The sequence below is a fragment of the Beta vulgaris genome, chromosome 9, assembly GCF_026745355.1.
Source record: "Beta vulgaris subsp. vulgaris cultivar EL10 chromosome 9, EL10.2, whole genome shotgun sequence".
NCBI classification, from domain to species: Eukaryota; Viridiplantae; Streptophyta; class Magnoliopsida; order Caryophyllales; family Amaranthaceae; genus Beta; species Beta vulgaris.
In genome coordinates, this window is record NC_079210.1 from 241,804 (window position 1) to 269,377 (window position 27,574).

General features: G+C 36.8%; 1 protein-coding gene across 2 annotated transcripts; it reads left to right on the forward strand.

Annotated features, from left to right (window-relative positions):
* The first annotated feature begins 4,044 nt into the window (after positions 1-4,044).
* Positions 4,045-27,355, forward strand: LOC104902509 (katanin p80 WD40 repeat-containing subunit B1 homolog KTN80.4). 2 transcript variants are annotated; one of them, XM_010690299.3, is made up of 18 exons: positions 4,045-4,562; positions 4,711-4,841; positions 5,581-5,698; positions 5,813-6,039; positions 7,623-7,725; positions 11,203-11,273; positions 11,404-11,478; positions 11,599-11,742; positions 11,832-12,060; positions 12,189-12,698; positions 15,039-15,098; positions 15,195-15,316; positions 21,145-21,282; positions 22,084-22,158; positions 22,282-22,394; positions 26,139-26,255; positions 26,536-26,604; positions 26,692-27,355. In XM_010690299.3, exons 1-18 carry the CDS (start codon positions 4,535-4,537, stop codon positions 26,753-26,755), a joined length of 2,394 nt encoding a protein of 797 aa, XP_010688601.2. In that variant the 5' UTR covers positions 4,045-4,534; the 3' UTR covers positions 26,756-27,355. The 2 variants fall into 2 exon arrangements, with proteins under 2 accessions (XP_010688601.2, XP_010688600.2); XM_010690298.3 differs by having other exon boundaries at positions 4,046-4,562; positions 26,689-27,355.
* Positions 27,356-27,574: the final 219 nt, after the last annotated feature.

Here is a 27,574-nt window from a genome sequence, read left to right on the forward strand (position 1 = left end):
CGAGAGTAGAAAAGGTAGATAAAAACTAACTTAAGAATGACGGTTGTTTTAAGAACTCCAATCCTTCACTTTAAGAACTATCATATCCTCAGTTGTAAAACTTGTTGTGTAACGTATCCATGCTCTTAATCAGCTTCATAAACCGAACCACCCTTCTTGTGACCCCTTGACTTCTCTTCCTCCCATGTCACAAAATGTATTAGTTATGCACGTAGATGCATCCTTTTCAAGCAAGTTTGACAGGATAGGTATTGGGGGTGATTAGAGACTATAAAGGAAATTGGATTCTTAGGTTTGAAAAACATTGCTTTGCCAACGACCCCTTAGAGGCCGAATTATTTGCGATCTTTACATGTCTAAGTAAAGCCACAACTAACCATTACACTAACATGATTTTTTTTCGGGTTGTATGGGAGCTATAAATTGTATTTGCGCGGACGTGAATATTACCGACAAATACTTGAGTATAATTCGTGCATGCAAAAATTTTAAGACCAAGCTCCTGGGAATCGCGCTTAAACATTGTGGTCGAAGTCTCAACAAGGTGGTGGAATATTAGCCAAGACTAGTAGACATTCGGATATTAGTAGCGTTGTAACTAGGACCTTTCCCCATCCTCTAGTTATTGTATAGAAGTATATCTTGAGGATTGTAAGACCTTATTTAACGCTATAACTTAATGTAGTTGCATTGTCCACCCAAAAAAAAAAAAAACTTAAGAAAGGGGATGAGAAGGTGGTACTCGATAGGGCTAGGGGTGCTTATCGAACGAGCCGAGCCCGAATAGTACTGAGCTAGGCTCAAGCTCGTTTAACTTTTCATGGGTTCGGCTCGAGCTCGTGATTAGAATTTGTGGCTCAAGCTCGGCTCATGAGCTCGTTTAGGCTCGATTCGGCTCAAAAATGGTGGGATCAAGCTTGACTTAAGGCTCGTCGAGCTTGAGAGGACAAAGTCCAAACTCAGCTCAAGGCTCGGCTTGAAACTTAATTTATAAAAGTTGGGCTTCGACCCAACCGTGTAGGCCTACGTCAATACTAAAGCAATACTTAGGCGGTAGACCCAATCATATTGGTCAGGTACAAAGTAGGTGAGCTTGTTCAGTCGCCCATCATATGCTTTTATAACTTGGTTTCCCTCTTAGCATTACATGATTTCAATGTGGGACTCCATGGTTTGTTAAAGAAAAACAAATTCATTATACGCATGCTTTATCACTTGGTTTCCCTCTTAGTATTGCTAAAAATTCAATATGAGACTCCATGTCTTGTTTGAAATAAACAAACTCATTATACATATGTTTTTATAACTTGAAATCCCTCCTAGCATGGTTAAAATTTCAATGTGGGACTTATGGGTGTTAACGAGCCGAATCGAGACCGAACATGTCCAGGCTCGGCTCGGCTCGAAAATGTTTGAGATTGATCTCGGCTCGAGCTCGAAACTCGTCAAGCCTAAAAATCTAGGCTCAGCTCGAGTTCGAAAGCCGCAAACCCAAGCTCGGCTCGAAAACAAAAATTTCAGATATTAAACAAAAATTCAGCAAACATTTTATTCATTAGGCTTTTGATAAAAATATAGCCCAATTTACTTTTGCCAAGATTAAACTAATATGAAAGTCAGGTCATGCCCATTTAATAAATAGGCCCAACTTCCATTGAAGTTTGTCACTCTTTATCCACATGCCCATTTAATGCAAAAGGTTCACTCTTTCCTTTCCTTCCTCACCAATGTGGGACTTCAGGAATTTCATATAACAAAGCTTGCAATCACACGCTGCACTTCACCGATGTGGGACACTTGCAATTTCGTATGCTGTAGGCTGTACCGCTCTAGCATGCAATTTTTTTTTTTTGAAAGAGGCATGCAAGTTTTTTTTTCTTTTGTAAGATGTGGTTGCTGACTTAGTGTGTTCAATGTTTATCTAAATATTTTTAAATAAATTTTTATATAAATATTTTAAAATAATTAAACTAGTTAATTAAAGATTTTATAGATAGTCCAATAATACAAATAAGACATAATTTAAAATGAAGTTTAGTGAAAGGTAGTAAGATTTTATAATGAAAATAAGGTTGTTGTTCACCTTCTATGTCGATGTGGGACATTAATATCTTATATAAAAAATATCTAAAATACTTTCGAGCTTGTTCACGAACTCTCGAGTCGAACTTAGGGAGGCTCATCAGGCTCGGCTCGTTAAGGTCTCGAGCCGATCCCGAACTCGAGCCGAGCCCTCTCGAGCCAAATTTTGACCGAGTCGAACTCGAATAGTTTGCGAGCCACCCTGGCTCATTAACACCCCTAGTGGGACTCCATGTTTTGTTAAAGAAAAAAAAACTCATTATACCCATGCTTTTACAACATGGTTTCCCTAGCTAAGATTTCAATAGACTCATCCTACATATGCTTTTATAAATTGAAATCCCTCCTAGCATTGTTAAAATTTCGGACTCCATGTTTTGTTAAAGAAAAAAGCTCACCTTACATATACTTTTATAACTTGGTTTTCCTCTTAACTTCACTAAAATTTCAATGTGGGACTTTATGTTCTATGAAAAAAAAATTCATATTTGTACCAATAACACTCTAAGTGCATTTAAATAAACAAGGGAAATTTCCTCAGGTACCCCTGAGGTTTGACGTAATTCCAAATTACCCCTCACATTTGGGGAATTCCTCAGATACCCCCGAGGTTTGTGTTTGGGTCTAAAATACCCTTACTCTTGACGGAACCCTAACGCCGTTAACTTTTTTTCTCTCTTTCTTCAGTTTCTCTCCTTCCTCCCACCCTCCTCCATGGATGAACCTCCAAGCTTTCTCTCTCCATCCCCCACCATCCTCCAAATTTTCCCCAATTTAATTTCCTTCAAATAAAATAATAAAAACAAAATTGAAGAAGGAAAAGGAGCAGTCACCGTGGCTGCTCCGGTGGTCGGCCGACAATAAGCCGGGGAGGGGAAGTGACGCAGACTGCCGCTCGGTGAGCAGTCGAGTCGACGAAGAAGGTGGCTGTAACAGCCACCACGCGACGCACACCGCGCAACAGCTTCGTGCTGCTGGCTGGCACTGGTACTTTGCTGCCGGCGTTGGCTCGCTATACCGGCGAGGTGCCGGTAAATTCATCTGAAGGGGTGGCCGGAATTTTGGGCCGGCGAGATGCAGGCCGAGGCAGGGGCTGCGACTGAGCGTGACGCAGGGGGTGAGGGGGAAGGGGAGGTGGTGGGGGTTGGGTGGTTAGGGCTTTAGAGTGGGGTGGGAGGAGAGAGAAAGCTTCCATGTTCATCAATGGAGGATGATGGATGGAGAGAGAAAAAGAAAATTGGGGAGAAGGATAGGAAAACCTAACGGTGTTAGGTTTCCATCCATAGTAAGGGTATTTTGAGCACAAACACAAACCTCAGGGGTATCGGAGGAATTCTCCAAATGTGGGGGTAATTTGAGAATTACGCCAAACCTCAGGGGTACCTGAGGAAATTTCCCAATAAACAATTATCAAATATTTTAAATATTAAATAATCAAATATTTAAAAATATACTTCATTTCCTTTGTGAAGAAAATAAAGTATAGTTTTTTTTTTCCAATTAAGGAGAAAATTTCAATGTGGGACTTTTTTTCCCAATCAAATATTTAAAAGTATACTTCATGATTTCCTTTAAGTTGAATTAAGGAGTAGTAGCTATTTATAAAAAAAAATAAGGTTGATGCTTGTTTTGTTAACCAAGGTGGGACTAGTGTCCAGTGGAGTAGAGGTGAAGTTGGATCACAAATTAATATACAATTTGTACTCTAAATTAAAATATAAATTTGTATTTAATTTTTTTAATATAAAATATTTTTTTAATATAAAATATTTTATTTAGTATAAAATAATAATCGAGCTGTTCACGAGCTTTACGAGCCGAGCTTTGCCTAACTCGGCTCATTTAAGTCTTGAGCCGAATTTCAACGACCCGAGCTTTGACCGAGCGGAGCACGATTATCACTCCTAGGTAGGGCTGTTAGATTTTGATTTGAAGAGGAGGGAGACGGGGAGTGAATTATTTCGATTTAACAAGAAGAGTACGTGTATACAATTCATTCCTACTTCCTAGTAAAAAGAATATCATGAATTCATTCCTACCGACTGTCTCTCTCTTTCAATTTGTAATTTGTAATTTGTAATTTGTAATTTATCTCTCCTCTGAGTCTCAGGCTCTCTTCTCCAGAGTCCAATCTCCTATCTGTCTGTCTGTCAGTCAGTGCCTGAAAAGAGTATTGAGTCCTGAAACAAAATCAAAGTCAAAATCAAAATCAAAATCAAAATCAAAATCAAAATCAATGTCCTTAAACTTAAACTTATAGGCATTACCTTCCCTATAACATTGTTCTGGTAATATGTTATACGCTGTTGTGTCTTTGGGGAGATCTACATTCTAAAAATGGCTAGGTTTCTAAAATGAAAAAGTGTCTTACTCCAACCAACAAGACGGAGCTGCAAGCTTTTCGATTTCGGCGTCGTCGCAGATATTCCTCCTCAACAGTCGCCTTTCCTTCATGACGACCAAACGTGCTTATAAGCTACGTATCCTTGTTTTTGAGTTTAATTATATGTTTAATGTTTAATGTTTAATGTTTGTGCTGTAAATCTGAATATCAATAATTCAATATAGGTTAATTGCTGTGTGTATTTCGATTGTTCCAAGTTTCCCTTAACAGATGCTGCTACCCAGAGGAATTTGTAGCGCATACATCCACTGTTAATTGCTTAAAGATTGGAAGGAAGTCGTCAAGGGTTTTAGTCACTGGAGGAGAGGACCACAAAGTTAATCTCTGGGCCATTGGCAAACCTAATGCCATATTGGTTAGTTCCTCCTAAATTCTAATATCTATTTGTGCCTACAGCTTCTTTTTAGACTTATCATTTCTGGATGTTCAACTGCATTCCAACTTCAATTATGGACTGTAACCAGATTCCATAAACAGACTCACTAAAGCTTTTGTTCTGCTTCCTTACTTCTCGTGATTGCTTCAAAAGCTTCATACTGGAACCTGGAACCTTTGAGCTGTTGTGTGAATCTGGACCAACTGCAGCATCTGCTTCCAAACCTTAACAGGACTCATTTCGACTAGACTTCCAATAAGGCAGGACTTATTTCAACTAATCTTTTTTAAATTTTCTCGACTGGATATGGACTTGATATAGCTCAATCCATTTTAAATGGCTTGGAATGGATTGGACCATGGATTTTGGCCACTTTGATTAGGATCGGTTACGAGGATTCGAGTTAAATTATCATAACTAGCCTTCATTTTCTTAATTGTATTGCTAAATCATACATATGTAGTTTATTTTTACACGGAATTCTTGAAAATGATATCATTCATGGTTTCTTTGAAGATTATCAAGTCCCTTGGTTTTTATCTCTTTCAACATTCCTCAGCATTGCTCACATTGTCTGCGAGAGCAATGTCTCATAATTAATTACAACTCCTCTGTCATGTATATTGAAAGTACTAGTATTTCCTTCTCACTTATCTTTCAGTTTTGCTTTCACATTATCAAGTTTTGTCTTCCTCTTTAACTATGACTTCTCATGCAGAGTTTGTCGGGTCACTCAAGTGGGATTGACTCGGTAGGTTTTGACTCTTCAGAAGTTCTTGTTGCTGCTGGAGCAGCAAGTGGAACTATCAAGCTCTGGGATCTAGAAGAGGCAAAGAGTATGTAGACCAGCTCTAATAGACCAATTACTCATGCATTATGTTTTAGATTGTTTTTCTAGAACTGCTTTCATTCTCCAATCTCCATCAAATTAATATATTGTATTATTGTAGTTGTTCGAACGCTTACGGGTCATAGATCCAACTGTATATCTGTGGACTTCCATCCCTTTGGGGAGTTCTTTGCATCTGGATCTTTGGATACAAATTTGAAGATATGGGATATAAGAAGAAAGGGTTGCATTCACACATACAAAGGCCACACTCGAGGGGTTAATGCCATTAGATTTACGCCAGATGGGCGCTGGGTTGTATCTGGTGGTGAGGACAACACTGTCAAGGTTAGACTTATTCTGTCCGAATTCATGGTGTAGAGTTCACGGCAATTAGATTATCCCTTATATTACATGCTAATTGCTAGCGACCATCTAGGTTTTATTTCTTTGCTTTTGTATCATATTAGAGCAGTCATATTACTTTATTTCTGTTGTTGTACTACATTTCACACAATAATCTTGCTGCTACCCTGGCGAATATAACAACAGACTATGTAGAAAAACCTTGTGTTGTCTACCATCAAGAAACTGGTTGGTGCTAACCATTTACAATATTTTCAAGAGGAACAAGCTCTCTGCAATTCCAGGGATGAGCTTTTACAGACCTCTTTGCAATTGTGGGGTTAGAGGCAGTGAGGTATGGACATTCATGTGGTATTATTTACGCAAGAGTTTCAGTTAACACGCTGAGTAGGGTAGCAGAGTGTTGTTATAATGGAGGAGAGTTAAGTTAGAGAGAGAATACAAAAGGGTTGTTTTGTTGACTTTAGGGAAAAAAGGAGGGAAATGAAATGTTAAAGAGAAGAAAAACAACCAACTGACGGTCAATGGTGTAAAGTTAACGGGTCAATGACGGAAATCCGAAAAAGGTTTCATTTTGCAAAAAAAAAATTTGGTTTAAGGTTGTAAGTTGCAAAAAAAAGGTTGTTTTTCGCAAAAAAGTAACTATGAAAGGTTGTTTCTAACAAAAAAACTCTACAATTAATGAAGGGCTTTTGCTCGAAGTTAATAGAGTAAAGCCAAGGTAAATATAAATTTCTTTTTGGATTTTTTCTTCTTCCGAATTTTCAACTCAAATCTACTTTTTCCCGCGCCTCTCTACTATAAGCACGCCTTGAGCGTCATCGGAGGCGGCTACAAGCGCTCGCCTCTTTGTAGGTCGTTGCGCCTCACTTTTGGGATGCAATTTGGTTGTCGCTTGGATCCTCCTTACGCTTGAGCGTCCCTTGGTCGCCCTTTTTGAAACTAAGGTTCGTAAGTTCAAAAGAAAAGGGCCTAAGAGATTTTGCTGTTATAATTACTGCTCGTCTTTAGAATTTCGTGTGAAATTCTTTCCAACTTTATCTTCATCTGTGGCTTTTTGTGAATGCTTATACATTAGCGGATTAAACAAATTATTCTCTGGTTATGGGAAAACAGAGTATACTTGGGAACCACATCTGTAATTAGAAGGAAGGTTCACATTCACTATGAATTATTTAGACATGCAAAAATGGAATCGGTAATTGTTGATAAATGGGTGAGACCCCCTTTGCAGTCCTTTTTATAAATATTTTAATTAGATATCCAGTATAAAAATTCTACTTGGAGATGCATGCAATGTAGACGAAAAAGATCTCTTTGGAATTGTAGGATCATTGAAAATAACTGGCATTCCTGAAGAAGGGAAAAGAGGTTTATATCTTAGGTGGATATACTACAACTAACCTCTTTCGGCTTCCTTTCCTGCCATCGTTCTTATGTAGGAATTTAAAGAAAGGGGTACATACACTTCATAAATTATATTTGCATATTCACTTATGTGGTGAGATTGTTTAAGAAGCAGACTGTGTGATCCTTACTGTAGTGCCATGTTAAATGTTTTGCAGCTGTGGGACCTGACAGCCGGCAAACTAATGCATGATTTTAAATCTCACGAGGGACAGATTCAGTGCATAGATTTCCATCCGCACGAGTTTCTTTTGGCAACAGGTTCATTATGCTTCCTTATAGATGAATACTTTTTGCTTGTGTCGCATTAAATCTTTATTGATTTGTGTTGATGTAGCTTATTGTCTTGGTGCTTCCAGTATATTAGACTTGCTCTGCTTTTGTTAGTTGGCGTGCCCAAAAAGTTTAACAATTGTTTTGGGTCATGACTGAAGGTGTGTGATTAAAATTTAAAAGTATTGGTTACTGCTAATTTTTTGAAAATTATCTGAAAAACGGGTGCAATCCATTTCTTATAAAGCCAAGTCTTTGATGATTTTCTTGGCGTAATAAGGTCACTTACTTATCCATGTATACAAATGGAAGGGTATTTTTTTTGGTGTCACATCTTGTAAAATATTAATTACTATTGATCATTTAATCTTATCGATTTTAACTGGCTGGAACAGAAGGTACATAAGTGTTTTGCTGGAAACTTTCATAAGAATAGTTTTTTTGCCCCGTCCTTCGATATTTCTTGGGTTGTTTGTTGTGCAGAAATTGCAAGTTGCTTTTTGATGGCTGATTCTGCGAGCTTTGCGTTAAAACTAGTTTTAAGGCCCGGGCTATGGCCCGCATAATGGCATTTTTCATTTATTAATATTTTACTCTAAAATGATAACACTAAATATGATTTGGTTTAGAGGTTAAGACTTTAATATATGAGCTTGAAGTCACGGGATCAAATCTTATCCAAAGCATTTTTTAATATTCTTTTATTGTATGTGAATTACATGGATTAAGAAAATCTTAATAGAGAGTGCCACGTGACACCGTTCCTTGTTTAGGAACGCCTTTTAATATATTAGTATAGATATTTCAAGGTTGAATGGGGTATATCTTTTAGTCAATTAGGTGACAAAGTGACACATAGAAAGCCAATTTAGCAAATGAAAGTGGCTAGGGCCTAGGAGTGTCCAATGTGGACTTCATGTGAAAGTGAAACCTATGAAATTACAGCACAAATGCGCTTTTCATGACCACATGGATATTCATAAGTTCAAATGGGGATTTGGGCTAATAGAGATCCTTTCATAGTATGGGCATCACTTTGTTTTCCATGTAATACTTTCTCTCTTCAGTAATTCATGCAACACTTACAATTTCAGTTTCCAACGTTACACGTTAAGATGAATCTAACAAGATCCCACACGACTATTTTTTTCCTATATAATGGTGAAAATTCATGGTCAAAGATTGTAAAATCTGACCTTAAAATTGCAAGCATTGCAAGATTTATAGTACGAAGGAAGTATATTGTTTTTGAGCTTTTGCAAGCAACTCCTGAAAGAAAACAAGAGCTTCTCCGTCCGGCAAACCACTAGAAGTACCCATCGAGCCGAGCAATGACCATTTTATTGTTATGTTTCTAGAAGATTATGTTAAAACTTAAAAGTAATTTTGTTTGTTGTACTTGGTAGTAGCATATCGTTTATCTATATGTATAACTATATCTCCCGGTTATTGTCCATTTCATGAGCTAAATTCCTTATATATAACTTTATGTTTTTGTCTAATTTCTTATATTACTCGGACTTGACATATTTCCTGTAGTAACTGGTGTCAATAACACTTGACATGGGTCTGGGTACAGATCATGTGATGGGTATGGGGATTTGCACTCAGATACAAATACAACTAATCTTACTAACTAGAAATCAGAGAGAGGAAAAGGGGAAGTGGATGAGAATCAATCTTTAAGACTTCCAAATATCTGACAAAATTAAAGGATTGTCAGAGCTAGGGTTTGAGTCTTTGAGAAAATTTTCGTAGATCTGCCATTTGAAGATGTAATTCACCACAAGAAGCAAGAAAACAATTTGACAGGGAGAGGTGAGTTCAGGGAGACATGAGTTGATTGAGGTGGCCTGAGCACCACTTGTCTTCTCTCCTCTCCCTTAGAGTGGTTAGTGGAAAGTATATTATCTCTCCTCTTCCTTCGGAGGGCGTGAGCCTGTGACAGTCAACTGTCTTTGCTTTATGTTTAACTCCCACTTTCCTTACAAGTGACTGCTAGGTATAAGTTCAGTCATTATTGCTTTTAGTTGTGGGCTTTGTTCTGCGTCATAAATAATAGTTTTCCCCCTCCATCCCAATTCACTTGCTACATATTCCTTTTATGGATGTCCCAAATTACTTGCAACATACCTTTTTCTTGCAAGTTCTTTCTCTGAACTTTTATTCTAAAGTTGTCCCCTATGCTTACCCACCTACATTTCTCTCTCTCGTATATCAATCTCCCTAGAACTCTTGCCGTAAGTTAATGTAGCAGGTAAATTGGGTCCTAAGGCTTTGGAGTATGACTTACGAGCCAGTATTTCACCCTTTTAAATTTTTTAAAAATTAAAATCATTAAATAATATATGATTCTAATTATATTATCTCATAATTATTATTTATGTATCCTACATTTGTCCAAAATTAGGACATTCCTCATATCTCCTTTTTTTAATTTCATTTTAATTTACCGTATCGAACTCTCTTATGTCTAGTCGTACAGCGTAACCGACATGTATTACCTATGTTACTCGAAGTCGAGTGACCATGTTAGACACGAATCCACAAGGATATTTCTAAGTGGCTGACTCGTCTCTTTTTACGAAAATTTGCCATAATATCTACCCAAAGTGAAGTGTCGAAGTATTTGTATCCATGTCCAAGTATCGAGGATCCAACATAGGTGCTTGAAAGAATTGAATAATCCGAGTAACATAGCTTTTACCCGAACCCATGTGACATAGTTTTTTTTCCCTCCTTTATTTTTTTTGTCATTAACCGAAAAACCCAACATGGTATCAAAGCTAAGTTGACGTGTTGACCTCTTCAATTTTGTTAGCAATATTTTATTTTTCCTAGGGTTGGCACCTCATGTGAGGTGGCCATGATGAAATAATGAACAATGTGATAGTTTGTTTTGACGATCTAGATGCTTTTGAGCATACATATAACTATGATGAGGTAGTCAACACAGCAGTAACTGGATGAGATGGAACCTCACATAGGCTTTATCTACGTGGTTGACTTATGTAAACTCTTAGTCCCAAATTAGGTGTTACATTTTCCTTATTGGCTTATTCCATTTTTGTTGCAATATACGCACATCACATAGGCCCTATCTACTCGTTCAGCCTTTTTTCCTGCCTAATGCTGGGTCCCACATCCATGCGCCCACATCTTTCTCCCTAGTATTTCATTCTCCTTAAGATTTTGACTAAGGTGAACATATTAACTAATTTGGGACTAAGGGATTACCCTTCCCGTATAGAGAAAGGTCAATACTCCCTCCGTTTTTGAATGTTATTCGTACTTTGACCAAGTTCCTCTCACATAAAGATTCCAAATAGGAACAACTAAAGAAAACAGAGGGAGTATTATTTTTTGTTATTGTTTTCATTACATGATTGACTGCATATGGCTCTGCATGCTTTGTTTTAATTTTCGTCTTCTTCTTTTTACCAACTTTGCTTATTCTCTGCATAGGCTCTTCTGATAAAACGGTAAAATTCTGGGACCTTGAGACTTTTGAGCTTATTGGTTCAGCAGGACCTGAGGTAAAAAGTTCAAATGTGCTATGTTTAATTTGGCTTATTTTTCAACCATCTTCCGTTCGTAGATGTCTCTTTGTATTCTTCAGTTTCTGGTCTTGAGTCACTCATTGGTTCATCTATTTTCTGTTAAAAGACATCTGGAGTGCGTTGTATAGCCTTCAATCCTGATGGGAGGACCCTGCTCTGTGGATTGCATGAAAGCTTAAAGGTATAACATCATTGTATCAGTTGGTTGAAGTATAAGAACCTAGGGTCCATGGATAATTGGATACTCAATAAGTCAATATTGCATGCTGTATTGACTTATTCTTTAACCCTTGCAATTTAGGTATTTTCTTGGGAACCTATTCGCTGCCATGATACCGTGGATGTTGGGTGGTCTAGGTTGTCAGATCTGAATGTTCATGAGGGAAAGCTTCTTGGATGCTCTTATAACCAGAGCTGTGTTGGAGTATGGGTCGTGGACATTTCGGTAAGCGTAGTTGTAATTTGAACGCTGGTAATCTTTCAAATGAAGATGTTAATTAATTTTGACTTTCTGTACTTTCTTTTTTTTTCCAGCGGATAGAGCCATATTCTGTTCGTACACGCTCCAATGGTCATTCAGAATTGAAGTCGGCTTCAACTGGCAATTTGTCAGTGCAGAATGAACACACTGCTAAGGTTGGCTCGGGCCGGCTGTCAACATCACAGAATTCGGATCTGGTAGAAAAAGATGCTAAACCTTCTGGAAGGCTTTTGGTGCCAGCAAACTCGAATCAAGTGAACAAAGACTCCAGAGTCTCTCCAAGTATGTCAACTGCTCCATATAACTGCCCTTTGTACTTCCCTCTGTACCCTACTTAGCCATAATGTGCTCTCAGATGCTGTTGTTGAGACATGAGAATTTTTGTTTCTTTACTGGTTTGTTGCTGTTAGGTCGTGGCGTTGTACCTGGCACCCCTCATCGTGCCAATCCGAGTACCAGCCCGAGGAACAGCCTGCCATCAGCAGCAGTAGTTTTGAAAAGAAATTCCTCAAAAACCCAGTCAACGCCACATGCTTCAACAAACAGTAAAGCTGATGTTGCGCCCATAATTGTCCCAAGAGATGATGTAAGACAAGAGCAGGCTGAATCCAAAAGAGAAGTTTATTCGAGAAGAACTGTTCCTCATCCTTTACAGTCAAAGCCTGCCGAGTCGAGAAGGCTTCAGAATGCATGTGAAGAATCTGACGAACCAACCATCACGGTCCAATCTGAAATTGCAGCTGTCAGGGCACCAGAATTGAGTGGTGTTGCAAATAAAAGTGCATTACCTTCCACCAGGAACCTAAATATTAGTCTTCCTGTTGCAGAGAGGAACCAGAAAGAGGACAGATGTTTTGGCTCAATGAAGGTTGAATCTAATTCCTTGTTGCAGCCTCTTGCCAGCTCCCCCCTTGACAATTGTATGTTTTCTGACTGCTTGCTCTAATATCCTCTATTAAATGTATTGATCCCAAACAGGGAAATGTCTTTTTGGGTGTATTTAGATATCAAATAAAGAAATGTTGCAATTGATATGAAACTTCTTCAAAAAGTATGTTGCGATTGGTAAAAAACAATGTGCCTTTTAGTGGCATTTTTAAAATGTAATAATAGGAGCCAGGAGATGAAAATGTGGACTATTTAAGCTCTCCATCCCAACTTCTAAAGTATTAACTTCAGAGAGCATACTTGAAGCAAAACAGATTGGTTCAAGAGGTTAGACTATAGGAAGTGAGGTTTACGTGAGCCCTGCTCTATCATGTCAAGTTTGGAGAATATCAGATATTGGTATGCCAAAAATTAAGAGAGTATCACTTATGAACCTGTTGAAGTTTGGACGGTATCATTTATGGGCATGATCTTAGATGCAAAATTCCGAACACATGCACCTCTATAAGAGGAAATCGACAAATTTTGCATTACCTAGTGTTCTTTTGAAATAAATTAATTATATGTAGTGAAGAATTAACTGGTTAAGAGTACGAACAATAAACCTTGGGTATGTTGGGCATTGGAGAGACATTATTGGATCACTGGGTTCTCAGCTGTGCATTGCTAATTACAGGAAAAAAAAGAGGAGGGGTAAGGGGTAAGGCACTATTGTCATATTGTTTGGTGATGGCTGATTCTTTGTTTTTTCTTCACTCCTTTCCATCATGCAAATGAAGGAACTCCACATGGAAAAACCAAACAGGCAAATTATGGTGTGAACTGTGAACTTGGGCTGTAAGCTTTTACTATTGGGTAATTATCTGTAGAATAAAACTTCTTCTTTTAACTTCATCACTTAAAGGCAACCAAATTTATATGACAGAGTCACCACATTAATTATTGTCTATTATATAAAGACGAATTCAAATAAGATTTAATAGAAATCAATATAAATGAACTTTAATGCAGATTACAGTTGCATGCTTTGTGCATAACACTTATTTTTGTAGAATGTTTGCTTTAGTCAGGCTAATTCTGGTATCCATTTGACTATGGCGATTTGTCGCTTAATTTTTCTTTGAGTGACTAGACTCTGGACTCTAGAATCTTATCACTTGAATCTTCACCCATTTCTTATATCTTTCCCCTGAGTCTTAGTGGCATGTTAAATGAAGAGTGAAGAAGGTGTTAGTAGTTGGTACTGATTGAGAACTTAGATCATGAGAGTTGAGATGAGAGAGGAGTTTGCATTTAGAAATATTGTGTTGTTTCTTTTTGTCTTGATAATTCCTTTCTCTTCTGTCTGAGCTGTGGCTGCTTTTTTTTTTTGTGGTGGGGGATCAACTGCTAGTATCAATGGGGAACCATCTGGCATTGCTACATGGCTTAGGTTTTCTGGGCTAGATATCTTGTGGTTGAAGCATAGTTAAAAGTTAAAACCTTCTTTAAACACTGATTTCATTTATTTGGCAAGATTTGCGCCTCATTCCATCTTTGTATTCCTGGCACTTGGAAGTTCTGAAATCTTTTGTAAGCGACATATCCCTAGACCTATATTTCGTGGTATGATAATATCGGACCTGGTGAGCACTCAGGTGGCACTTCTGGATCTTTAGCTCTCCCTTTGCTAATATGATTTGGAGCTTGATCCTGTTCCAGGAACTCTTTTGCCAAAGCATATTATTGCTTTTGGAGGTTCATCTAGGGATCCTTTTTGCACACTTGCATTCCATCATTGATGCGGGTTGTGTTATTTTCACTTATGATCATCCAAATTTTTCAAGTGTGGGATAATTTTCTCTGTCCAGGCCTGCAGGGACTTTGCCGACCTTAAATCTGTCACATGGTGACTGGACAAGCCAAATCTTTCCATGATCTTCATCAAAAGTGTGTATTGTGGTTTTTAGCTCCTCTCTAAAGGGTCAAGACTCATGAGAAGTATTCTGCATGGGTGTATCTGTATTCTTCTGGGTTTCATATATATTTGAAGAATCACAATCTGTGTACAATTGCAAATTGTTTGTGTTTAATGTTGTTTAAGTGCTAGGCTTGAGTATGGCAGGATGAATAAAAGAATTATAGGATTGCACATATATGACATTTTTAAAAGTTTGGAAGCCTTGCTTGAGAACGTCATAGGGTTGAAGCAAGATAAACTATAGAGTAATGCAATGGTGATGTAGTGTGTTAAGCTTTACTCTTGAATATTAAAAACCATGGGAATCAGCAATATGTGAATTTAATAAATATGTATGAAATTAGATATGATGGAATTCTGTTTCCTCAACCTGCATGCTATAAGTAATTCTATGCTATATATTTCCTTCCAGATGAAATTCGGGTGCCTAAAACAAGCAAAGATGCTGGTTCTACGGAAAGCCAACGGGCTGGTATTGCTTAATGTCCCTGATAATGTTCTGTAATAGCTGTCCTTCAGCAAGGTAATTTGTATTTCTTAACACTTGCTCTTTTCAACATAAATCTAGGAAGAACACGCTCATTGGTTGCAAACTGGGAGCAGAGAGAAAGATCTCCCTCTTCTGAAGGTCCTACTACTAGCTGTACTTCTGTTGCCAGCAGTGTTGTGGACTCCTTCCCTATCAATATGGTATATTTTCTGTGCTCCCTCCTTTTGTTGCCAGCTTTTCCTTTCTTAAGATCTCTGGATGCTGCTTTGTTTTCTGTAATTCTGTTATTTTGGTCCAAAGGCTTACATAAATAGCACTGAGTTAGTTATAAACTTATAATTGCTGCATGATAAATTCCTTGCTAGCTGAGACGGTATGTATGTGACTAGTGTCACCTCTGCTCTTGTAATGAACATTTTGCTGCTTGTTAAAGACTTGGGCACTCCCTCCATCTCAGGTCGAAAGTCAACTTTAGTACGGGTCATGAAAATTAAAGAGGGTGAAGAGAGAGAAGAAAGTTGTAGTTGGGGGGATGTAGGTCCCAACATTGGAGAACAAGTAGAGACAAGACTTAGCAGAAGTGAGATGTTTACTTTGAGTTTGGACAGCCTCTTATCTTTTGGTAGATAGGGTGTGTTATTTATTCTGGAAGCAACTTTCTGCTCATAATTGCTTTACTGAATTCAGAACCATGATATTAGTGCAATTATGAGAAGTCAAAAGTTATTTATTAAGTTGTCATTAAACAGTTGGGAGCAGGTCACTCTTCCAAAAAGTTGGAATCTCAATACACAACGCGAAAGCTTTAATCCCAAAGATGAGGCTGCTGCGCTGGCTGCTTGAACCAAGAATTTATTTCCTGTGGTTGTCCACAAAGATCCTCTTCCTTCCTTTGTTTCTATACAGTGTTGTATGCTGCTGCAAACCCATTATATCTCATTTAATCCCTTCTATTCAAGTCATCTTGGGTCTCTCTCCCGATCTCTTCTGAAATCCCAAGAATTCCATCATTTCATGTGCCTAAACCAAAGTTGCCAATCCTCTCTTATCTTACCTTCAATATATGTAACTCCCTCCTTCCTTCCTTTGCATATTCAAATTTCGAATTCTATCCCTTAAAGTTTGTGTTCACATATTATTTGTGCTTGCGTTGTTTGAATGCAGTGTTGTTGATTGTATCAATTAAAAGCCCTCTAGGCATGTACGAGTACACTTTCCTATAGACGTTATACTCCCCACTGTGCTATCACGGCTTGAGAATATGTCTTTGGGATACAAAGAAACCAACTCCAAAATCCGTTAAAACTAGTGATTAAAGGACACTTAAGTAATTTGAGAGAATCCCCTAAAAAAAGTAATTTGAGAGAATTGGAAACTGTCAGAAAGGAGAAAAGAACAGAATGCACGTTCTTCTGTCAATAGAACACTTGTAAATAGAACCAGCAATATGTCTGTTCAGATAAGGAGCGGTTACCCATTGTCATTATCATCATTTAATTTATTAATTAATCAAACGTGATTGATTAACTCATTCAATCTGATAATAACATAAAATAAAAGCTGTATGGAACCTTTTGTAAACCATCTTCGTGCCTCTTGCCAAGTGCTAATTGCTAAGTCATGATTATATATATATATATATATATATATATATATATATAATTTAGCCCACTTCACTTGCACAAAATCTATAGTTAATCTTATGTCATTAACCAAGTACAAGTTTAAGGTATAATAAACACATCAGCTCCTTATCCTTCCTATGTGGGACAATGGGATGTATGCCATTCTTTCATGTTGGAAATACTCCAATAATCCCCCCCCCCCTCCCACCATCATTTCCAATCTAATGGTGGTTTTGGAAATTGTACGCATAAATAGAGGTATCTTGCGATTGAACGCCTACTTAGTGAACTTGTTTTTCAAACTGGCAAGATCACATGGTAGACTATGCATTGAACCAGCGATCCTTTTTGACTACCAAATCCAAGTCACACGTAAGATCTGTATCTCCCAAAGATTTAGTAAGAACTGACAACTTTGTCATTTACCTTTCATCAGTGCCTCGGAGTGATCCATAAATCTCCTTAAAGTGGCGAAACTTTACACTCATTTAGGTAAACCTCATCAATACTCCCATACTAGTATTATAATGAAAACATTTGAATAAAGGTAAAATTGATACCACCAGTCCAGTCCAAACTATTAATAGTCTTCTATAAAGAGTCTCAACTATCGATTATTTCTCGTTGGGCCTAACTTTGCTTTGCTTTTGACAAAAACGGTTTTTAATACCTTCCCTTTTTGCCTTCTTATTAATTTTCTACCCTCCTTTTCCTTTTAGTTTCCTTCTTTTCTTTCTCACAGCTGTGTAAGGGCAGACATTGAGCCTCCATCATTGACCTTACGCCTTGACTTTGACTTCAAACCCTCGTACATTCAACAACCGTCCAATCTTGAAACCCCTTAAGGGGGAGTTTGGTTCGTAGGTTGGTATGGGTTTGGAATCAGGAATCAAATAAGAGTGGTATGGGGTTGGAACTTGATTCCTGATACCATGTGTTTGGTTCAGTTCTGGAATCAAAATTATCCCCATACCTAGTGTTTGGTTTAAAATGTCTCTGGAATCAGGAATGAAATTAATATTATTTTATTTTGTCTTATGTCTTGTTTTGAATAATTCAGCCGTGATACTATAAAGCAATTCTAATGTTTTTCTGTTTTTAGACTTCTTTAATTATCCAAAATCATTATTGTAAAATTTTAAAATACTAGAAGATTAGAGCATATAATCCGAATAAAATTATTTCATTTTAAAAACAAACTTTCAAACTACAAATGTTCACAACTACAAGACAAATCATTAGGCAAGATTGTCCTCTTATTCCCAAAATCCTAACAAAGGTCCACTAATAATATATTTGTAGAACAAAAAAACAACTACCTAATATGATTCTTCAAAAATTAGGCATTACGGCTTAATAAGTCAAGTACCACTTCTTTCTTCCAATCATCATTAGGACTTGAAAAGAAAACATCCATTTGGCTTGGATTTGATGAAAACAAACTCGCAGCTCTAATTGCTTCAACTTGAGTAATTAAATAAGTATATGATGAAAAAGAATTTATTATAAAATTAATACCATAATGGAACAATATAATTTCTTGAAGTCCTATAATTCAACATTATTAAATATCAAGAACATTAAACAAAAACCAAATATTCTAAGAATTACAAAGAAAAATAAAACAACAAACACCATGTCTGTCTATCTAGGCTAATCTAGCTCTCCATGAGTTAAACAAAGTTTGTGCTAAGTTGTTCCTAAATGTAGTCCAAGTATTTGATGATTGAACTTGAGTGATATAATCAACTTCATCATCACTTTCATCACTCTCGGAACTGTCACTCTCGGAACTATCCTCGACAACCTCAAAATCTGTGGGCATGCATTTTCGAATCAAATTATGTAATAAAGCACATGCACTAACTATACGACCTTGGGTGCGGATTGGAAAAAAGGAAGGACTTCTTAGAATTCCCCATCTTCCTTTTAACAAGCCAAAACTTCTCTCATTGCTTTTGAATGTTTCATATTGAAGTACTCCTCTGCACTTACTGGTTGTCGATCCCCCCATTCTTTCAAGTGATAGCGATGTTCTTGATAAGGGGCAAGAAATCCCTCACAATTAGTGTAGCCAGCATCTACTAAATAGTAACAATCTTGAAATACAAAAAAAAGGGTTTTATTACTAACTTTAATATAGTTAGTTGAGGAGATCATTATTAAATAATAATATTATTCTTATAATATTTACCTTGAGGCACTTTTAAACCATTAGGTCTAGATATTGCATCTCGTAAACACGACCATCATTGCAGAACCTTCCCAACAGGCAAGACAAACACAAATTCCATATTTGGTGTGCATACACCTAAGACATTCATTGCAAGGTTACCTTTTCTTGTTCGATATTGTCCCCTCTCCTCATTTGCTACATGGACTCTAACAAATGTCCCATCGAGGGCTCCTAAGCAATTCTACAATAGACAATTTTTAGAGGTTTATATACTTATATGCCCAACAATGTTATTTATTAAAAAATTTAAAAAATATTTTTTTATTATAAAATGTACCTTGAAATCTTTCCATCTGTTGTTTTCGCAATCCTCTGGATTTGGGGTAGGTTTTTTGTATAAATGATGATGTAACTTTAGAACGGCAAGGAGACAAAGATTGAATTGTCTACTAACACTTTCTCCACTTCTAAGGAAATAGGTTGCTAGTGACCTATTTTTTTTTATGATGGGCCAACATATACAAGAACATAGCTACTATCTCTTCTAAGCTCATATTTCGAGTAGCTCGTAATCCACCAATATCCCTAACCATCTCACAAAGTACATTAAATGTGTGTCTATTCATTCGCAATTCACTCCTACAAGCAACATCACTATCCCTGATCAATGCATTCAAATTATCTGATCTACGACGTTTTTTTTATCAATATTTAGGTGCATTCTACGTAGATTTACAGCTATACTACGTAGCATTAGATACATGATAATTGCAATGTTTATAATAACCAATAAAGTTACAAGTAGCTCCCTTTGTCTCCTCCTCCTTCTCAAGAACAATCCACATTCCTCCATTATTTTTGTACATCACATAAATACATAATTATAAGTAGTTGTAAGTATTACCTGTCAAAAAAAAAAGTATTAACTTTGATGAATTAACGAGGATAAGAATAAATCTGAAATTCTACAAGACTAATAGTCATATATTACTAAATCATCTACTTAAAATTGCCACATAATATATATGCACTTATTATTCTGTCAAAAAAAACATAACACTATTATCACCAACAAATAATATAGAGCACTTATTATTGTGTCAAAAAAAAAAACATAGCACTATTATCACCAACAAATAATATAGATCACTTACTATTCTGTAAAAAAAAAATAACACCAATATTAAGAACCTAACACACAAGAATTTCAGTATACTGTGGAGTAATCCACGCAAACGTTCTTTAGATAGAAGCTCATGATTAATCTAGCAGGAGAATCAATGAGCATACAAAAAATACAGAATAAGATGCTAAAGGGCTAAAGGAAAATTTATTGACAAAAACATGCACACAGCACACTATGACAAAAGAAAATTTATTGACAAAAACATGCACACAGCACACTATGACAAAATTAACAAACGACTGAGGAATATCTTGTTGTATCAAAATTAATGAAGAAGGAAGTATCGATATGTTTAGGGTGGGTTAAAACAAATATCTTGGTGTAATTGACACACAAGCAAATTAAGAACTAAAAGACAAAAAAAAATTGCAATAGAAGAAAGTAGAGAAAAACATGGAGTACCTGGCTTCGGCAGGCAGCAGTATCACAAGGAAGAAGATGAGCGGCTTTTTATTTTTGTGCAACAAGATGTTTTATCTTAAATAATTTGATACCTAGGGTTGGAATGAGCCAAACCCACCTTTGAGTATCTTAAATAAATGAGAGCTTAAAAAGCAGCACTTGAGGCAGCAGTTTGCGGAGATCGGGTTTTGCGTAAATTGCGTTTTGTAATAGTGTAATATACCACTTACTTTTGTAATTTCTTTTTCTTAAACTTTGAGTATTTTTTTGTAACTATTTAGTTCCTTTTAAAGATTATTGAATAGATATGACATATTTGACAACAACTTATTACCTTTTTTTAACTTTTTACTTTTTTTTTAACTAATTGATAATTTTCGGCAATCATGAAGAATTTCATTTTTGTCCTTGACATCCTCCTGCAACTTGTTGCTGTTATATCCTTAAGTTTTTCTTTTCATTTTTGTTTGTTGCTAGAAAAACTTTATCTTTTTGAAGAAATGGGAGTGCTACATCGTGAACTTTGTATTAGCTTATGGTGTTATATATTAATTTATGCCGTTTCTTCTTTCTCCTTGTTTCTCTTTTCTGCTTTCTACAACTTTGGCAATATTAAGGTGTTCTTGTGCTGATCCACAGAAATCTAAATCGCGAGGATCCTCTATGTCTTGTGAAAAGGATGTGCCTTCAATTGCAGATGACGATATCATTTCCCAGATAAGTGGAAGGCACGGTCAATTTCTTGGTTCTTTGCAATCACGGTTGGGTAAATTACAGGTATTTGTCAGAACTTTTTGTGTCCTGACGTATTGTTGGTTTTTCTAATAATTGGTTTAGTTTCTTTTTCTATGGCCACTTTTTGATTTTATACTTTATGTGAGCACTAAGAACATCTAGGTTTACTTGTGTGTGTATGTGCGCGCGTGCGCTTGGGCGTGGGTGTGAGTGTGCATGTTTTTGAGTGTAGGTTAGGGGGGATGCAAAGATGAAGTACAATAATCTATTCTTGCTGTGTGTCTCTTTCCCAAATACAGTAACCTGCACATTTTATTAATGTAAAATTTCAAAGGCAATTGTTTCTCCTACATGTGAGTACTCTGTCGAGTGACACAGTGAGAACATATATTGTTGATGATAGGTAGGATATCTTGCATACTTGTGGGAAGATATCATGAAGAAATATTGTATAATCTTCCGTGCGAGATCCCTTTTTCTTGAGAATACACGAGTTATGTCCTTGGATCCAACTCTTATGGCTTGGTGGTTATAACTTATAAAGAATTTCGGTGTAAATATTAGGACTATACTACTATAGTTTGATTCAAAGTCAGATCACCTTATGTTTGACATCCAACAAATTCTTCTAAATTGGTAATCCTTCCAAAAAAAAAAAAAAACTCTCGTAAATTGGTGGAATCTGGGAGTCTGAGACTTCCAACTTTTTATGGAATGGAAGCAGAAATCTTGCGTACTTGTTCACTGATTAGTTTGTCGGCACAGAACTGGAACTAGGCATTTCCGCCAACATTTGTTTTTGCTGACATTGTCAGTCTGACCTTTCTTCCTAATGCTTTTCAGGCAGTGCGTAGATTTTGGGACCGCAATGATGTAAAAGGGGCAATAGCTGCTATGGAGAAGATGGCTGATCATAGTGTAGGGCTTCTATTTTTGGAGCTTTTATCCGTTCTTTTTCTCCCCCTTTTTTTCTCACAAGATCTTTCTTTACCCTCTCGAGAAGACACTGCATATTTATTTTATATTCACACTTTAATGCAGGTTATTGCTGATGTAGTTAGCATTTTGACTGAGAAAACTGACATTGTTACGTTGGAAATTTGTGCGTGCCTCTTGCCACTACTTGCAAGCCTTCTTGAAAGTGACATGGACAGGTAAAGGCTTAGTTAAATATTTTATTTTTGCCCATTCTAGTCCTCTTAGCAATTAAATGCATGTAAAATGAAGAGGCATTATTCAGACTCAACATGGCACCACTTGATTGGAAGTATCAAGGTGTTGAATGCTTGTGTTAATTCATTAATTTACTTTTTAAATTTTGTCTATGTTCTAGGATGAATATAATTTTTTTAAGTTCCGGGTATTGTTAACTTACTCTGAATTGAATGCCATATGACAAATGTCTTTCAATTAAAACACTGATTGATGCTCATAGGAGATTGACCCGCAAGGAAAGAATTCACGGACAACTTTGGTTCCTATAATAACCGATTCATTTTCTCTCACTATCATACTAACTCTCCAGTTTGGCAGGCATTGTCCCAGTTCCTACACCACCACCAGTCTCACCAACCGCCCCGCCCATTTAACACACTCCTGAACTGTACTTTGCTTCTTGGTCAAGGAAACTGCCATTTAACATGGTCACATGATGTAAAATGTTATGATTTTGTTAGGTCAAACAAACTTCACAAAAACCTGATTGTTAATATAGAGTCGAATGGATCTAAACAAACTGAACAATCTGATGAGACATGAGACAGACCAAATTGTAAACCAAACGAGAAACACTAGATTGGACGAATAAGCATGTCATCTACTCATAAGTTTTATCACAGTACTTAAAGCTCTTAATCTCAATCACATATCTTCACGACTTCACTTAATAACACCTTTCTACACGCAATATATATTTTGGAATAATCTAAATCTAATCCTAAACCCCTTGTTAAGACTGAATCCTAACAAAAATAAGATACATCTTTTATCCACATGTAAAATCCAATCCTACAGAGACTAGTAAAACCGAGTAGGAATCCTAATAAAACATTAAAAGATATGACTTATCCTAACCGGACTAGGATTATGCCTAGTAGCTTTCTTGCACGTGGCATGCTAAGCGTCCTTTGCAACCCAAGCACCCTCCCTTCAAAATAACCGTATAGCCAATAAAACCAACCAATAACTTCCACATAAAAATAGCTGAAAATGATGTTGCCTTTGAGTGTTGACCAAAGCTACTTAGATCCATATCATCATGGATGATGCCATGATGGAGATTGTCTGTGGAACATTCCAAACATGTGCAACGGTTTTAGAGTTCTTCAATACAAAGGCGAGTGAACTCAATGAGAGTTCATTGAGTTGCACACGGCTTTGCTTGGGTGTTAGAGCACCTTGTCTTGCCCAAGTCCAAGTAGTTGGTCTAGGAGATATCTTGCTTTTCTTGTGAGTCCAGTCTAGTAGAGGTTTTACCCTAGAAGCTAAAAAAAAAAAAAGAGTTCGCTAGAAATGACCTTTTCTACCAGAGTCAGGTTATGGATTTTGTATTGCCCTTTTGAAGAAGGAATTCATGATCGAGTATGGACTTCTCACTGCACTGTACTCCTTCCTTTTTGCTGCTCTCTCTCTGTCTCTCTCTTTGATGTTATAGCCCTTCAATTTATTTTTTTTCAAATATTCAGAATTCATTTTCTCTCTTTCTTATATTTGTATTACTCAAGTAGTTTTCATCTCGGCCAAGAGAAATTTCTTTTTCTTCTTTTATATATAAATCCATGTAGTTGTTAAAGAAGTTAGTGCAATTCCCTTGCTTTTGTGTTTTCTGCTTGTTCTTGAGCTTTCTGGGGTTGAATCTTATATGCAATGGTGGTGAATTTTTTTTTGCGTTTTGTGTATGTAATGTCCCATCCGTGTTTGTTGGTTAAGTTTGATATTTTTTGCTTTTGTGTTCTGTTTTTTTTATTGCTTTGGTGCAACAGAGGGGCGTGCCCTATTCTTTTGCAATCTCTAACTTGTATAGTCGAGCTTTCATGGATTAAATCTCATCTTTCATGATGATTCTCTGTGTTTAGTAGCTACCCTTTAAATTTTTCAAAGAATTTAGTGTTTTTTGCTTTTTGATTTTGTTAATTGTTTATCTGTCTTGATGGGATTTTCTAGATTTCTATCTTGTTCCTTCGGAATCGGTTTCTGGAATTTGTTTTTCGCTATGGACTTTGACTTTCCCTTTTGCAGTGGATTTGATTGTGGGGGGACGAATTGAGTGTAGGATTTCAGGGAGAGGGGAGAGAACGAGTGGGTTAGGCAGGAGATAGTGGTGGTGCTGGTGGAAGAGAAAGAGAAGAAAGATGAACGGGTGGGGTTGAGGCAAGAGTTATGGTGGTTGAGAGTGAAACGGGTATTCATAAATATTTTAATTTTTCTGCATGTGGAATAAGTTCCTCGAATTGGCTACCTGTGAACCTGTGAAATGGGCGAAGATTATGTTTGGTGCTGTCTGAAATATGCATAAGTTTGAGCTGTTATTCAGTAGTTTGGGTTATATATTGGCAATTTTCCGATATCTAATTGCATTGCAAGGAATCTGCCTATCATAATGGAAAAGAATAGAAGTATTACACAAGAACTAAAAGTGGAGAAGCAAATTTGAGCAGTGTATATTTGGTGTCCTTTTGAAAATAGTTGTGTGGTGGCTGTTTGCATGCACACTCATCCAAGGCCATACATACCCCTGGAGGAAACAGTAACCGTAATTGAAAAGTCTATGGTCGAAAAAGTCTATTGTCCTAAATTTTGGAGAACAATTCTATGGACTACTATCTGACCTATGAGCTACATGTATATTATAGAACTAGTCCTATGGCCTGATTTTTCGTAAGAAACCATTTTCGTTAAAATAACCGTAATAAACTACAGTAGTTTTCTACTTTTCTTTGATGTACTAGCCTGATAACCTGGGAATGCCTAGGCAAATTGTAAACTATTGTTGAAGATACAAAGATATCTGTAACCACCACTTTGCTGATCTTGAACTTCTTTATTGTTGTCTTTTTGTGTCATCCACGTCAGTGTTGTTGTACTGGATGATGTCCCTGAGTGAGTAGCAATTTCTTATCTCATGGCAACATGTTAAAAGGACTACTTTATACTCATTAATTGTTGCTTATTATCGGGTTGCACTTACAGTGAAGTAGAAAGGATTTGAAGGCTGTTAGTGAGGAGAGCTCCCCATTTTGTGTGTGGGGGTGGCTAGATGTAAGAACCTTTAGTTGCCTGGTTAAACAAAACCTTTCGGTTTCCGTATGTGATCTCCTTTTATAGATTTTAGTTTCAAGTAGCCATATTTTTTGTTATATAGCCTTTTGTTTGGATTGATGTCAGAGAGTACCCTTATTTTGGTGATATGGTGATGTGGCTGTTTCTGCTACATGCCTTTATGTTGTTGTTTGAGATATCTTGGCTAGAGAGCTCCAAAATCTAACTGGAGGATATTTTAGCGAGTTTAGGCTGTTGTGGGATGTTTTTTGTGTAACCCCTGGTAAGGAAAGTTGAACTCACAGTTGGCTTGAGAGCTCCATAATCTAACTGGAGGATATTTTAGCGAGTTTAGGCTGTTGTGGCATGTTTTTGGGTAACCCCTGGTAAGGAAAGTTGAAGTCAAGGTTGTGGTAGTGTATCAAAAACTGGATGAACTTAAATTAAACTGTCTTGGGGATCCCAATGCTTCCATTTCCTTTAGTTAACTTTTTATGTGAAAGGGCTCTTTAGAACAAGTATCCATTAGCTTTTTTACAATGAAGTTTTTTTTTAGTATAAAATGTGTATTTCACAAATGTTATTATGCATGAATATTTTGGATAAGAGGTCCCTAAAATAACTATTGGATCATTACTCAGGCATCTATGTATTTCACTTGATATGCTGGTAAAGCTGGTGAGAGTATTTGGTTCTGTCATCTATTCAACAGTATCAGCATCATCTTCAGTGGGCGTAGATATTGAGGCAGAGCAGAGGTGCATTTTTTTCACGGACTTACAGTATTGTCTATCCTGCTGCTTTTTTTATGAAATTTGTGCTATTCCTTTCATCTATTCTAATAAAATGTGCGAAAAGGGCAAAATTCATCTTGTTTTTCATATTAATCATCTGTTGGCACCTGAAATGTATACTTTCAAGAGATAGCAAATGCCACTGAGCGATGGAAAACATAAGGAGGATTATGTGAAGTTGCTGGATTCGGGGTTGAGGAATTGTCAAATGACTTTAAATATGTTGCTTTTGGTGAAATCTTAGGTTGGAGCGTTGCAACCTTTGTTACATTGAACTTGAAAGGGTTAAGCTATGCCTGCCAGCGCTTATGAGGTTAGAATCTTATCTGGAAATGCTTTCACTCTTCTGTCTGTTAGTTTCCTTTTGAAAGACTCAACTGCTTTTGCTTTTCTATAGAAGAGGGGGTTCAGTTGCGAAGTCTGCACAGGAGCTGAATCTAGCAATAAGTGGCGCTTGTGAATGATGGTTGATGTAGATCCGACCTGTCTGACAGTATTCAATTGATGAAATTTCTGCGCCTGATCCTTACTCTTACAAGTCAAATACCCTTCTGCAGCATCAAAATTTATGCTGTCTAAGCTTGTGTGTATCTGGTCACATGCTGATTGAAAATTGAAAATTGAAAAGGCGTTAACCTATACTTCTGTTTATACGTCATGGCAACTGAAGATGGAAGGTTAATTGATGAGAACACCTGATTGTCTAGCTCCGCCTCCTAGAGTCACTTACAATGCAACCGCTGCTTCATTTTGTGCCTTGTGGATCAAAAAGCTATCTATTTTTTCGTGTGTTAACCATCCTCTTAACCCAGTTTTATGCCATATTCTGTAACAAGTGGTTTCTCATGTGAGGAGGTGCATTTAATTCTCTTTTCCCATCTGTGTATCAAAAAGAAAAAGAAAAAGCTCGTTGTATGTCATGGACTTCGTGCACTAGTTGTTGATCAGTCTTTCCTGAATGCTGGGGTTGGGAAATCTAAAACAATAGTAGTATAAGCTGATAGGATGGTGTAGAATGGCGCTACCTTAAATGTTGAGTATAACGAAATTATTAATTATGAGTATGTATCATTTGCCAAAAAAATAAATTAAATTTTTGCAAATTCCATAAATAGACCCTGTTTTCATTTTTTTCTGAAAATTAAAAACAGAATTACGGAAACCAAAAATCTCCTAGATTTTCAAATTTAGAGCTATCTTTAGTTAAATCAATGCAACAAATACCAATTGTTTCGGCTGTGAAATGGGTAACTACTTTGTGTTGGAAGATGCGGCAGCATGGA

Bases quoted from the DNA above. Each gene is read 5' to 3' on its own strand.
- LOC104902509 (XM_010690298.3), top strand. From the start codon at position 4,535: ATGACGACCAAACGTGCTTATAAGCTAC. The intron at 11,743-11,831 runs GTAAGCGTAGTT...TTTTTTTTCCAG, and splicing joins TATGGGTCGTGGACATTTCG to CGGATAGAGCCATATTCTGT. The intron at 21,283-22,083 runs GTATTTGTCAGA...AATGCTTTTCAG, and splicing joins CACGGTTGGGTAAATTACAG to GCAGTGCGTAGATTTTGGGA.